Source organism: Dendrobates tinctorius, unplaced genomic scaffold (genome assembly GCF_039654945.1).
Source record: "Dendrobates tinctorius isolate UK_male_01 unplaced genomic scaffold, ASM3965494v1 ptg000051l, whole genome shotgun sequence".
Taxonomy (NCBI): domain Eukaryota; kingdom Metazoa; phylum Chordata; class Amphibia; order Anura; family Dendrobatidae; genus Dendrobates; species Dendrobates tinctorius.
The window spans coordinates 3,737,953-3,753,243 of record NW_027361719.1 but is presented as its reverse complement, the minus strand read 5'-3'; the positions used below and the strand labels follow the sequence as shown (position 1 = coordinate 3,753,243).

Genomic DNA, 15,291 nt, shown 5'->3' with positions numbered 1-15,291 from the left:
TCTTCCGGCCGCACCACTCCACTGAAACTGCCCTAAGGTCACCAATGACCTATTAACCGCCAAAGCCAAGCGACACTACTCCTCCTCCTCAGTGGACCATTCCCTATTACTATAGACCCTCTCATCTATTGGCATCACTGACTTGGCCTTATCTTGGATCTCATCATAAATAGTAGACAGGACATTCAGCGTCTCCCACTCGCACACCACCTCCTCACCTCGCCCCCTACTGTATGAGTCGGAGTCCCGCAAGGTTCAGTTCTAGGGCCCCTGCTCTTCTCCATTTACACCTTCGGCCTCGGACAGCTCATAGAATTTCACGGCTTTCAGTATCACCTCTATGCGGATGACATACAGATCTACATCTCTGGACCAGATATCACCTCCCTACTAACGAGAATCCCACAATGTCTGTCTGCTTTTTTATCCTTCTTCTCTGCTAGATTTCTAAAACTTAATATGGACAAAACAGAATTAATCATCTTTCCCCCATCTCACTCTACTCCTCCAACAGACCTATCCATTAAAGTATATGGCTGGCTACTCTCTCCAGTCCCACAAACTCTCTGCCTTGGGGTAACCCTTGACTCTGATTTCTCCTTCAAACAATAATAATAATAAATTTTATTTCTATAGCGCCGACATATTCCGCAGCACTTTACATTTCAGAGGGGACTTGTACAGACGATAGACATTACAGCATAACAATAATCACATAGATTATAACAGATACCAAGAGGAATGAGGGCCCTGCTCGCAAGCTTACAATCTATGAGGAAAGAGGTAGACACGAAAAGTGGGTGGTAACAGTTGCCCTGATTATATGGACCAGCCATAATGTTACGTGTGTAACAGTACAGACACAGAGGGCTAATGGATGCATAAAGCATGTGGGAACATGATGCGGGGAACCTGGTTATGGTAAAAACTTTTGGTTGTGCCATCATAGGGATAGATTAGGTTAATGTGTTGAGGCGATAGGCCAGTCTGAATAAATGTGTTTTCAGGGCACGCTTAAAACTGTGGTGATTGGGGACTAATCGTATTGACCTGGGAAGTGCATTCCAAAGAATTGGCGCAGCACGTGTATAGTCTTGGAGACGGGAGTGGGAGGTTCTGATTATTGTGGATGCTAACCTCAGGTCATCAGCAGAATGGAGGGCTCGGATAAGGTGGAATACTGAAACAAGGAAGGAGATGTAGGGTGGTGCTGAGCCATGGAGGGCTTTGTGGGTGAGGGTAATAAGTTTACACTGAATTCTGGAGTGGATGGGTAGCCAGTGTAATGACTGGCACAAGGTAGAGGCATCGGTGTAACGATTGGCGAGGAATATGATCCTGGCAGCAGCATTCAAGAAAGATTGGAGGGGGAAGAGTTTGGTAAGAGGGAGGCCGATTAGAAGAGAGTTACAATAGTCAAGACAAGAATGAATAAGAGAAACAGTAAGAGTTTTTGCGGAGTCAAAAGTAAGAAAAGGTCAAATTCTAGAAATGTTTTTGAGGTGCAGATAACAAGAGCAAGCCAGTGATCGTATGTGGGGGACAAAGGAAAGCTCGGAGTCAAGTATGACCCCAAGACAGCGGCATGTTGCTGGGGAGTAATAGTGGAACCACACACGGAAATGGCAATGTCGGGTATAGATACATTAGTAGCAGGAGGAAACACAAGGAGTTCAGTCTTTGACAGGTTCAGATATAGTGAGGACATGATGTTACACACAGCGTTTAGACAATCGCCGGTGTTTTCTAGAAAGGCTGGCGTGATGTCAGGAGAAGAAGCATATAGTTGGGTGTCATCAGCATAGAGATGGTACTGGAAACCAAATCTACTGATTGTTTGACCAATAGGGGCAGTGTACAAAGAGAAGAGCAGGGGGCCTAGGACTGATCCTTGAGGAACCCCAACAGTAAGGGGAAGATGAGAGGAGGAGGAACTGGCAAAAGATACAGTATAGGAGCGGTCAGAGATATAGGAGGAGAACCAGGAGAGAACGGTGTCCTTGAGGCCAATGGAACGAACGAAGCATAGAGAGGAGGACCTGATGATCCACAGTGTCGAATCCTGCAGAGAGATCCCAGAGAATTAGCATGGAGCAGTGCATGGCATGAGGTGATTGTGAGATAATTTCCTGTCTGAACTGGTCAATTTTTTCTTTGAAGTAATTGGCCAGATCGTCAGCTCGGAGCTCCGTGGTTGGGGCCTGTACTCTTGGGTTGAGTAGAGAATGAAAAGTGTCAAAAAGACGTTTCGGGTTATTGGACAGTGAGGTGATGAGGGTGTTGAAATAGGCTTGTTTGGAGAGGTGAAGGACAGTGTTGTATGTTCTAAGCATGAACTTATAATGGATGAAATCTTCGTGTAGATTGGATTTTCTCCAAAGACGTTCGGCGCACCTGGAGCACCGCTGCAGGAAAAGTGTTTGTAGGGTGTGCCAGGGTTGTCGCCATCTGTGTTGTGGTGTTCTAGGTATAGGAGGTACAAATTCATCCAGGGCACTTTGAAGTGTGTCATTGTAGTGCTTCAATGCAGAATCAGGACATGAAAGGGAGGAGATAGGGGCCAATGAAGACTGCAAGTTCTTCGTAAGTTTCTGGGTGTTAATGGCCTGTATGTTTCTATAAGTATGGACAGTGGGGATGACCTGAGCAGCCTGGCAGTTCTTCATAGAGAATGAAAGAAGGCTGTGGTCAGAGCGCGGGAGAGGGGAGTTTGCAAAATCATCCACTGCACAAAGTCGAGAGAAGACCAAGTCGAGGGAGTTTCCGTCTTCATGCGTTGGAGAATTAGTAAGCTGCGAAAGGCCAAACGAGGAGGTTAGAGATAAAAGGTGAGTAGCAGATGGGGAGAGGGGAAGAGGAATGGGGATGTTGAAACTGCCCATGATGAGGGTAGGGATGTCACAGGAGAGAAAATGTGGAAGCCAAGTGACAAAATGATCCAAGAACTAATGGGAGGAGCCGGGAGGACGATATACCACCGCCACTCGCATGGAGAAGGGGGTGTAGAGTCTAACAGCATGGAGCTCAAAAGAAGGGAAGACTAGTGAGGGTACTTGAGGGATAACCTGAAAGGTACATTTTGGTGATAGGAGCAGACCAACACCTCCACCTGCTCTATTGTCTGATCTTGGGGTATGAGAGAAGTGTAGTCCACCATATGAAAGAGCAGCAGCAGCGGTGGTGTCTGACTGCTGGATCCAGGTTTCAGTAAGAGCTAGAAGGTTAAGAGAATTAGAAAGGAAAAAGTCATGAATGAAGGAGAGTTTGTTACACACTGAGCGAGAATTCCAAAGGGCACAATTAAGAGAGACAGATGGCAGGCAGGGAATATTTATAAGATTAGAGGGGTTTCTGAGTGTAGCAGTTGGGGTTTTTTACTTCCTATAACATGGGGGACCAGGGTTGGGAGCAATATCTCCTGCAACTAGGAGGAGGATAGAAAGAGTAAGCAGATGGTTAAGTGATTTGTGAGAGCGTCTCTGATGTTGAATGGATCAGTGCTGTTTAGCAATGTGAAAAGAGCGTGAGTGCTATACATAGGAGAGGAAAGGAGTGAGGGGCCGATATGGACGGAGTGTAGAGAGTTAGTGCCAGGGTGGTGGATGTGTGTGAATGCAGTGGCCAGGATATAAATTACACAAATGCATATGGTATATATTTGCAGTAGCCCAAATGTACAGGGAATAGATTTATTTGTCTTACCTGTCTCCTGCCCTGTCTAACTGCCATGTTATAACTGCCAGCGTACTTTGATACATGTACTAAAATTCCATGTACATAAGTGCCCCCCTGCATAAATGCATCCCCAGGCTAGCTCTGAATTTATAGAAGGCCAGTTCTAAGATCTAACTTTATTTTCCCCAAGCCCTTTCCACTTCAACTCAAAAATATTTCCCGGATCCGCAAATTCCTCAACCAACAATCTGCAAAAACTCTAGTGCATGCCCTCATCATCTCCCAACTTGACTACTGCAACCTCCTGCTCTGTGGACTCCCCTCTAAACTCTGCTACCCGAATAATTCACCTATCACCCCCGCTATTCCCCGACCTCTCCCCTCTATCAATCCCTGCACTGGCTCCCCATTACCCAAAGACTCCAGTTCAAAACCATAACCATGACAAACAAAGCCATCCACAACCTGAGTCCTCCATACATCTGTGACCTCATCTCCCGGTACTTACCTGCACGAAACCTCCGATCCTCACAAGATCTCCTTCTGCACTCCCCTCTTATCCCCTCTTCCCACAATCGCATACAAGACTTTTCCCGCGCATCCCCTCTACTCTGAAACTCTCTACCACAACATATCAGACTCTCGCCTACCATGAAACCTTCAAAAAGAGCCTGAAGACCCACCTCTTCCGACAAGCCTACAACCTGCAGTAGCCACCGATCCACCAAACCGCTGCATGACCAGCTCTACCCTCACCTACTGTATCCTCACCCATCCCTTGTAGATTGTGAGCCCTCGCGGGCAGGGTCCTCTCTCCTCCTGTACCAGTCGTGACGTGTATTGTTTAAGATTACTGTACTTGTATTTATTATGTATACCCCTCCTCACATGTAAAGCGCCATGGAATAAATGGTGCTATAATAATATATATGTGCAGTGAATACAGTGTGCAGGCACTATTATATGAAGTGATTGCAGTGATCAGTCACTATTAGATGCAGTGAGCACACTGTGTCAGCATTATATTATATATAGTGAGCCGGCACTATATTGCTATTACATGCAGCGTACCGGCACTATTACATTACGTGCAGTGGTTGCAGTGTTCACCATTACGTTACATGCAGTGTGCCCGCCACCAGCGGCTTAACACATCAGCAGGACACCTGTGCTCGCACGTTCCCGCTGCCGGTGGTGCACAGGAGCACTGGCCGGAGCGGCGCCGGCCTCCCTGATGAAGCCCGGGCCTCCCCGTGGCCCGGCCAGGTGCTCCCGCCCCGCTCTCCGCTCAGGCGGCTGTTTTGCTTTAATTACCTGCGTCCTCTGAACTCACAGCTCAGGGATCCGCTCCAGCCAATCACCGGGGTGAACGTCTCGGGTCCCCAGGGGAGCCGCCTCCTCTCCGGATCCCGTCACAGGAAGAACCTCACAAAGTCGCAGACAAGGAACCGCAAAAACTGCCAAACCCAGCGGGGCCGAGTCCAGGCGGGACACAGCGCCCTCATCCGCGCAGGGGGTGCACCTTGTACGACGTCCGGTAGGCCTTCACTTGACGTCAGCGTAGCCCGTGACGTCACTACAATGGTGACGTGCTGCTCGAGAAAGGCGGGAGGTAATTCCTCTTCCGTTTGGGAGCTTGGATGAACAGCCCGTAGAGGGGGGGGAGGAGGGGACGTGCAGTGTATTCCGCTTACTTCACACTGACCTGGATTCCCCTTCATAGTTGTAACATTGGTACGTCCCCAGGTATGGCGCACAGTCAGCGGTGATCTCATTGTTCTGCAGGGAGGGGGGGGAGCGGCAGCCACACACAGGCGGGAATATGGTTCTGCCCCTTCCAGTCAGGCTGACATCACATTACGTGACACACAGTCATTGTGACTGCAGCGTCCTGTGCCCCGGCCTGCAGCATGGCGGCCATTGTGTGCCCGGTGTATGGGAGGATGTGTGATGTCACCATTGTGTGCCCGGTGTATGGGAGGATGTGTGATGTCAGCCGTTGTGTGCCCGGTGTATGGGAGGATGTGTGATGTCAGCCGTTGTGTGCCCGGTGTATGGGAGGATGTGTGATGTCAGCCGTTGTGTGCCCGGTGTATGGGAGGATGTGTGATGTCAGCCGTTGTGTGCCCGGTGTATGGGAGGATGTGTGATGTCAGCCATTGTGTACCCGGTGTACGGGAGGATGTGTGATGTCAGCCATTGTGTGCCCGGTGTACGAGGGGATGTGTGATGTCAGCCATTGTGTGCCCGGTGTATGGGAGGATGTGTGATGTCAGCCATTGTGTGCCCGGTGTATGGGAGGATGTGTGATGTCAGCCGTTGTGTGCCCGGTGTATGGGAGGATGTGTGATGTCAGCCGTTGTGTGCCCGGTGTATGGGAGGATGTGTGATGTCAGCCATTGTGTACCCGGTGTACGGGAGGATGTGTGATGTCAGCCATTGTGTGCCCGGTGTACGAGGGGATGTGTGATGTCAGCCATTGTGTGCCCGGTGTATGGGAGGATGTGTGATGTCAGCCATTGTGTACCCACTGTATGGGAGGATGTGTGATGTCAGCCATTGTGTGCCCGGTGTACGAGGGGATGTGTGATGTCAGCCATTGTGTACCCGGTGTATGGGAGGATGTGTGATGTCAGCCATTGTGTGCCCGGTGTACGAGGGGATGTGTAATGTCAGCCATTGTGTGCCCGGTGTATGGGAGGATGTGTGATGTCACCATTGTGTGCCCGGTGTACGAGGGGATGTGTAATGTCAGCCATTGTGTGCCCGGTGTATGGGAGGATGTGTGATGTCACCATTGTGTGCCAGGTGTATGGGAGGATGTGTGATGTCAGCCGTTGTGTGCCCGGTGTATGGGAGGATGTGTGATGTCAGCCGTTGTGTGCCCGGTGTACGAGGGGATGTGTAATGTCAGCCGTTGTGTGCCCGGTGTACGAGGGGATGTGTAATGTCAGCCATTGTGTGCCCGGTGTATGGGAGGATGTGTGATGTCAGCCATTGTGTGCCCGGTGTATGGGAGGATGTGTGATGGCAGCCATTGTGTGCCCGGTGTACGAGGGGATGTGTGATGTCAGCCATTGTGTGCCCGGTGTATGGGAGGATGTGTGATGTCAGCCATTGTGTACCCACTGTATGGGAGGATGTGTGATGTCAGCCATTGTGTGCCCGGTGTACGAGGGGATGTGTGATGTCAGCCATTGTGTACCCGGTGTACGGGAGGATGTGTGATGGCAGCCATTGTGTGCCCGGTGTACGAGGGGATGTGTAATGTCAGCCATTGTGTGCCCGGTGTATGGGAGGATGTGTGATGTCAGCCATTGTGTACCCACTGTATGGGAGGATGTGTGATGTCAGCCATTGTGTACCCGGTGTACGGGAGGATGTGTGATGTCAGCCATTGTGTGCCCGGTGTACGAGGGGATGTGTGATGTCAGCCATTGTGTGCCCGGTGTATGGGAGGATGTGTGATGTCAGCCATTGTGTACCCACTGTATGGGAGGATGTGTGATGTCAGCCATTGTGTGCCCGGTGTACGAGGGGATGTGTGATGTCAGCCATTGTGTACCCGGTGTACGGGAGGATGTGTGATGGCAGCCATTGTGTGCCCGGTGTACGAGGGGATGTGTGATGGCAGCCATTGTGTGCCCGGTGTACGAGGGGATGTGTAATGTCAGCCATTGTGTGCCCGGTGTATGGGAGGATGTGTGATGTCAGCCATTGTGTGCCCGGTGTACGAGGGGATGTGTAATGTCAGCCATTGTGTGCCCGGTGTATGGGAGGATGTGTGATGTCACCATTGTGTGCCCGGTGTACGAGGGGATGTGTAATGTCAGCCATTGTGTGCCCGGTGTATGGGAGGATGTGTGATGTCACCATTGTGTGCCAGGTGTATGGGAGGATGTGTGATGTCAGCCATTGTGTGCCCGGTGTACGAGGGGATGTGTGATGGCAGCCATTGTGTGCCCGGTGTATGGGAGGATGTGTGATGGCAGCCATTGTGTGCCCGGTGTATGGGAGGATGTGTGATGTCAGCCATTGTGTGCCCGGTGTATGAGGGGATGTGTGATGTCAGCCATTGTGTGCCCGGTGTACGAGGGGATGTGTGATGTCAGCCATTGTGTGCCCGGTGTACGAGGGGATGTGTGATGTCAGCCATTGTGTGCCCGGTGTACGAGGGGATGTGTGATGTCAGCCATTGTGTACCCGGTGTACGGGAGGATGTGTGATGGCAGCCATTGTGTGCCCGGTGTATGGGAGGATGTGTGATGTCAGCCATTGTGTACCCACTGTATGGGAGGATGTGTGATGTCAGCCATTGTGTGCCCGGTGTACGAGGGGATGTGTGATGTCAGCCATTGTGTACCCGGTGTACGGGAGGATGTGTGATGGCAGCCATTGTGTGCCCGGTGTACGAGGGGATGTGTGATGGCAGCCATTGTGTGCCCGGTGTACGAGGGGATGTGTAATGTCAGCCATTGTGTGCCCGGTGTATGGGAGGATGTGTGATGTCAGCCATTGTGTGCCCGGTGTACGAGGGGATGTGTAATGTCAGCCATTGTGTGCCCGGTGTATGGGAGGATGTGTGATGTCAGCCATTGTGTGCCCGGTGTACGAGGGGATGTGTAATGTCAGCCATTGTGTGCCCGGTGTATGGGAGGATGTGTGATGTCAGCCATTGTGTGCCCGGTGTATGGGAGGATGTGTGATGTCAGCCGTTGTGTGCCCGGTGTATGGGAGGATGTGTGATGTCAGCCATTGTGTGCCCGGTGTATGGGAGGATGTGTGATGTCAGCCATTGTGTGCCCGGTGTATGGGAGGATGTGTGATGTCAGCCATTGTGTGCCCGGTGTATGGGAGGATGTGTGATGGCAGCCATTGTGTGCCCGGTGTACGAGGGGATGTGTGATGTCAGCCATTGTGTGCCCGGTGTATGGGAGGATGTGTGATGTCAGCCATTGTGTGCCCGGTGTATGGGAGGATGTGTGATGTCAGCCATTGTGTGCCCGGTGTATGGGAGGATGTGTGATGGCAGCCATTGTGTGCCCGGTGTACGAGGGGATGTGTGATGTCAGCCATTGTGTGCCCGGTGTATGGGAGGATGTGTGATGTCAGCCATTGTGTGCCCGGTGTATGGGAGGATGTGTGATGTCAGCCATTGTGTGCCCGGTGTATGGGAGGATGTGTGATGGCAGCCATTGTGTGCCCGGTGTACGAGGGGATGTGTGATGTCAGCCATTGTGTGCCCGGTGTATGGGAGGATGTGTGATGTCACCATTGTGTGCCCGGTGTACGAGGGGATGTGTAATGTCAGCCATTGTGTGCCCGGTGTATGGGAGGATGTGTGATGTCACCATTGTGTGCCCGGTGTATGGGAGGATGTGTGATGTCAGCCATTGTGTACCCACTGTATGGGAGGATGTGTGATGTCAGCCATTGTGTGCCCGGTGTACGAGGGGATGTGTGATGTCAGCCATTGTGTGCCCGGTGTACGAGGGGATGTGTGATGTCAGCCATTGTGTACCCGGTGTACGGGAGGATGTGTGATGGCAGCCATTGTGTGCCCGGTGTACGAGGGGATGTGTAATGTCAGCCATTGTGTGCCCGGTGTATGGGAGGATGTGTGATGTCAGCCATTGTGTGCCCGGTGTACGAGGGGATGTGTAATGTCAGCCATTGTGTGCCCGGTGTATGGGAGGATGTGTGATGTCACCATTGTGTGCCCGGTGTACGAGGGGATGTGTAATGTCAGCCATTGTGTGCCCGGTGTATGGGAGGATGTGTGATGTCACCATTGTGTGCCAGGTGTATGGGAGGATGTGTGATGTCAGCCGTTGTGTGCCCGGTGTACGAGGGGATGTGTAATGTCAGCCGTTGTGTGCCCGGTGTACGAGGGGATGTGTAATGTCAGCCATTGTGTGCCCGGTGTATGGGAGGATGTGTGATGTCAGCCATTGTGTGCCCGGTGTATGGGAGGATGTGTGATGGCAGCCATTGTGTGCCCGGTGTACGAGGGGATGTGTGATGTCAGCCATTGTGTGCCCGGTGTATGGGAGGATGTGTGATGTCAGCCATTGTGTACCCACTGTATGGGAGGATGTGTGATGTCAGCCATTGTGTGCCCGGTGTACGAGGGGATGTGTGATGTCAGCCATTGTGTACCCGGTGTACGGGAGGATGTGTGATGGCAGCCATTGTGTGCCCGGTGTACGAGGGGATGTGTAATGTCAGCCATTGTGTGCCCGGTGTATGGGAGGATGTGTGATGTCAGCCATTGTGTACCCACTGTATGGGAGGATGTGTGATGTCAGCCATTGTGTACCCGGTGTACGGGAGGATGTGTGATGTCAGCCATTGTGTGCCCGGTGTACGAGGGGATGTGTGCTGTCAGCCATTGTGTGCCCGGTGTATGGGAGGATGTGTGATGTCAGCCATTGTGTACCCACTGTATGGGAGGATGTGTGATGTCAGCCATTGTGTGCCCGGTGTACGAGGGGATGTGTGATGTCAGCCATTGTGTACCCGGTGTACGGGAGGATGTGTGATGGCAGCCATTGTGTGCCCGGTGTACGAGGGGATGTGTGATGGCAGCCATTGTGTGCCCGGTGTACGAGGGGATGTGTAATGTCAGCCATTGTGTGCCCGGTGTATGGGAGGATGTGTGATGTCAGCCATTGTGTGCCCGGTGTACGAGGGGATGTGTAATGTCAGCCATTGTGTGCCCGGTGTATGGGAGGATGTGTGATGTCACCATTGTGTGCCCGGTGTACGAGGGGATGTGTAATGTCAGCCATTGTGTGCCCGGTGTATGGGAGGATGTGTGATGTCACCATTGTGTGCCAGGTGTATGGGAGGATGTGTGATGTCAGCCATTGTGTGCCCGGTGTACGAGGGGATGTGTGATGGCAGCCATTGTGTGCCCGGTGTATGGGAGGATGTGTGATGGCAGCCATTGTGTGCCCGGTGTATGGGAGGATGTGTGATGTCAGCCATTGTGTGCCCGGTGTATGAGGGGATGTGTGATGTCAGCCATTGTGTGCCCGGTGTACGAGGGGATGTGTGATGTCAGCCATTGTGTGCCCGGTGTACGAGGGGATGTGTGATGTCAGCCATTGTGTGCCCGGTGTACGAGGGAATGTGTGATGTCAGCCATTGTGTACCCGGTGTACGGGAGGATGTGTGATGGCAGCCATTGTGTGCCCGGTGTATGGGAGGATGTGTGATGTCAGCCATTGTGTACCCACTGTATGGGAGGATGTGTGATGTCAGCCATTGTGTGCCCGGTGTACGAGGGGATGTGTGATGTCAGCCATTGTGTACCCGGTGTACGGGAGGATGTGTGATGGCAGCCATTGTGTGCCCGGTGTACGAGGGGATGTGTGATGGCAGCCATTGTGTGCCCGGTGTACGAGGGGATGTGTAATGTCAGCCATTGTGTGCCCGGTGTATGGGAGGATGTGTGATTTCAGCCATTGTGTGCCCGGTGTACGAGGGGATGTGTAATGTCAGCCATTGTGTGCCCGGTGTATGGGAGGATGTGTGATGTCAGCCATTGTGTGCCCGGTGTACGAGGGGATGTGTAATGTCAGCCATTGTGTGCCCGGTGTATGGGAGGATGTGTGATGTCAGCCATTGTGTGCCCGGTGTATGGGAGGATGTGTGATGTCAGCCGTTGTGTGCCCGGTGTATGGGAGGATGTGTGATGTCAGCCATTGTGTGCCCGGTGTATGGGAGGATGTGTGATGTCAGCCATTGTGTGCCCGGTGTATGGGAGGATGTGTGATGTCAGCCATTGTGTGCCCGGTGTATGGGAGGATGTGTGATGGCAGCCATTGTGTGCCCGGTGTACGAGGGGATGTGTGATGTCAGCCATTGTGTGCCCGGTGTATGGGAGGATGTGTGATGTCAGCCATTGTGTGCCCGGTGTATGGGAGGATGTGTGATGTCAGCCATTGTGTGCCCGGTGTATGGGAGGATGTGTGATGGCAGCCATTGTGTGCCCGGTGTACGAGGGGATGTGTGATGTCAGCCATTGTGTGCCCGGTGTATGGGAGGATGTGTGATGTCAGCCATTGTGTGCCCGGTGTATGGGAGGATGTGTGATGTCAGCCATTGTGTGCCCGGTGTATGGGAGGATGTGTGATGGCAGCCATTGTGTGCCCGGTGTACGAGGGGATGTGTGATGTCAGCCATTGTGTGCCCGGTGTATGGGAGGATGTGTGATGTCACCATTGTGTGCCCGGTGTACGAGGGGATGTGTAATGTCAGCCATTGTGTGCCCGGTGTATGGGAGGATGTGTGATGTCACCATTGTGTGCCCGGTGTATGGGAGGATGTGTGATGTCAGCCATTGTGTACCCACTGTATGGGAGGATGTGTGATGTCAGCCATTGTGTGCCCGGTGTACGAGGGGATGTGTGATGTCAGCCATTGTGTGCCCGGTGTACGAGGGGATGTGTGATGTCAGCCATTGTGTACCCGGTGTACGGGAGGATGTGTGATGGCAGCCATTGTGTGCCCGGTGTACGAGGGGATGTGTAATGTCAGCCATTGTGTGCCCGGTGTATGGGAGGATGTGTGATGTCAGCCATTGTGTGCCCGGTGTACGAGGGGATGTGTAATGTCAGCCATTGTGTGCCCGGTGTATGGGAGGATGTGTGATGTCACCATTGTGTGCCCGGTGTACGAGGGGATGTGTAATGTCAGCCATTGTGTGCCCGGTGTATGGGAGGATGTGTGATGTCACCATTGTGTGCCAGGTGTATGGGAGGATGTGTGATGTCAGCCATTGTGTGCCCGGTGTACGAGGGGATGTGTGATGGCAGCCATTGTGTGCCCGGTGTATGGGAGGATGTGTGATGTCAGCCATTGTGTGCCCGGTGTATGAGGGGATGTGTGATGTCAGCCATTGTGTGCCCGGTGTACGAGGGGATGTGTGATGTCAGCCATTGTGTGCCCGGTGTACGAGGGGATGTGTGATGTCAGCCATTGTGTGCCCGGTGTACGAGGGGATGTGTGATGTCAGCCATTGTGTACCCGGTGTACGGGAGGATGTGTGATGGCAGCCATTGTGTGCCCGGTGTACGAGGGGATGTGTTATGTCAGCCATTGTGTGCCCGGTGTACGAGGGGCCCGGTGTATGGGAGGATGTGTGATGTCAGCCATTGTGTGCCCGGTGTACGAGGGGATGTGTAATGTCAGCCATTGTGTGCCCGGTGTACGAGGGGCCCGGTGTATGGGAGGATGTGTGATGTCAGCCATTGTGTGCCCGGTGTACGAGGGGATGTGTGATGTCAGCCATTGTGTGCCCAGTGTACGAGGGGATGTGTGATGTCAGCCATTGTGTACCCGGTGTATGGGAGGATGTGTGATGGCAGCCATTGTGTGCCCGGTGTACGAGGGGATGTGTAATGTCAGCCATTGTGTACCCGGTGTACGGGAGGATGTGTGATGGCAGCCATTGTGTGCCCGGTGTACGAGGGGATGTGTAATGTCAGCCATTGTGTGCCCGGTGTACGAGGGGGCCGGTGTATGGGAGGATGTGTGATGTCAGCCATTGTGTGCCCGGTGTACGAGGGGATGTGTGATGTCAGCCATTGTGTGCCCGATGTATGGGAGGATGTGTGATGGCAGCCATTGTGTGCCTGGTGTACGAGGGGATGTGTGATGTCAGCCATCGTGTACCCGGTGTACGGGAGGATGTGTGATGGCAGCCATTGTGTACCCGGTGTACGGGAGGATGTGTGATGGCAGCCACTGTGTGCCCGGTGTACGAGGGGATGTGTGATGTCAGCCATTGTGTACCCGGTGTATGGGAGGATGTGTGATGGCAGCCATTGTATTCCCGGTGTACGGGGGGGGGGGGGGGGGGTCGTGTGATGTCAGCCATTGTGTACCCGGTGTATGGGAGGATTTGTGATGGCAGCCATTGTGTGCCCGGTGTACGTGGGGTCGTGTGATGTCAGCCAGTGTGTGCCCGGTGTATGGGAGGATGTGTGATGTCAGCCATTGTGTGCCCGATGTACGAGGGGATGTGTGATGTCAGCCATTGTGTGCCCGATGTACGAGGGGGATGTGTGATGTCAGCCATTGTGTACCCGGTGTATGGGAGGATTTGTGATGTCAGCCATTGTGTGTACGGGGGGTCTTGTGATGTCAGCCAGTGTGTGCCCGGTGTATGGGAGGATGTGTGATGTCAGCCATTGTGTGCCCGATGTACGAGGGGATGTGTGATGTTAGCCATTGTGTACCCGGTGTATGGGAGGATTTGTGATGTCAGCCATTGTGTGTACGGGGGGTCGTGTGATGTCAGCCATTGTGTACCCGGTGTATGGGAGGATTTGTGATGGCAGCCATTGTGTGCCCGGTGTACGGGAGGATGTGTGATGGCAGCCATTGTATGCCCGGTGTACTGGGGGTCGTGTGATGTCAGCCATTGTGCACCCTGTGTATGTGAGGATGTGTGATGACATCCATTGTGTGCCCGGTGTACGGGGGGGACGTGTGATGGCAGCCATTGTGTGCCCGGTGTACGGGGGGGACTTGTGATGTCAGCCATTGTGTACCCGGTGTATGGGAGAACGTGTGATGGCAGCCATTGTGTGCCCGGTGTATGGGAGGATGTGTGATGTCAGCCATTGTGTACCCACTGTATGGGAGGACGTGTGATATCAGCCATTGTATGCACTGTGTAGGGAATAAATAGACATGCTGTGGTCTAGAAAGACGTGCCGCATATCCGATTACGCAGCCGCGGGCGTCCCTGCACACATAAGAGAGATCTGGGCACTGCTGGTCTCCGTTCCTCCCAAGCTTACAATCTGCAATGACCACGCTGCCTCCTCAGCACCGAGCTGCTTCTGTAACCCCCCACCTACTGTCTCCTTCCCCCACCTTCCTGTAGAATGTAAGCCCTTAGGGCCATTTTTTATTAATTTGCAAATATGCTGTGGGTCACTGTTCTGCTGAAAGGCCAAGTTCAGCTTCTTAGCGGAGACCTAAAGGTTTTGTTGTGAAATTAACTGATATTTGGAACAGTTCATAATTCCCTCCACCTTGACTAAAGCCCCAGTTACACTTCCCAAAAAGTCAGCATTTTCTTCTTGTCTTTTCATCAATTTTTGAGGCATGTCCAGTCTTAGGTGATGTCAATGGGTTGCTAAAATTTGACCCCTTAGTGACCGGGCCAATTTTTACAATTCTGACCACTGTCACTTTATGAGGTTATAACTCTGGAACGCTTCCATGGATCCCGGTGATTCTGAGACTGTTTTTTCGTGACATATTTTACTTCATGTTAGTGGTAAAATTTCTTCGATATGACTTGCATTTATTTATGAAAAAAGGAAATATGGCAAATTTTTAAAATTTTGCAATTTTCAAACTTTTAATTGTTATGCCCATAAATCAGAGAGATATGGCACAACAAATACTTAATAAATAACATTTCCCACATGTCTACTTTACATCAGCACAATTGTGGAACCAAAATTTTTTTTGTTAGGATGTTATAAGGGTTAAAATTTGACCAGCGATTTCTCATTTTTACAACAAAATTTATAAAACCATTTTTTGAGGGACCACATCACATTTGAAGTCACTTTGAGGGGTCAATATGAC

General features: G+C 52.2%; 1 protein-coding gene across 4 annotated transcripts in view; it reads right to left on the bottom strand.

Annotated features, from left to right (window-relative positions):
* Positions 1-5,317, bottom strand: part of ATF1 (activating transcription factor 1) — a 28,965-nt gene extending 23,648 nt beyond the window's left edge. For 2 of the 4 annotated variants that reach the window (XM_073576704.1, XM_073576707.1), the window contains exon 1: positions 4,747-4,803. In XM_073576704.1, the coding sequence (XP_073432805.1) occupies positions 4,747-4,788 (42 nt within the window). In that variant the 5' untranslated portion in view covers positions 4,789-4,803. The other 2 variants (XM_073576705.1, XM_073576706.1) reach the window with 2 other exon arrangements.
* Positions 5,318-15,291: the final 9,974 nt, after the last annotated feature.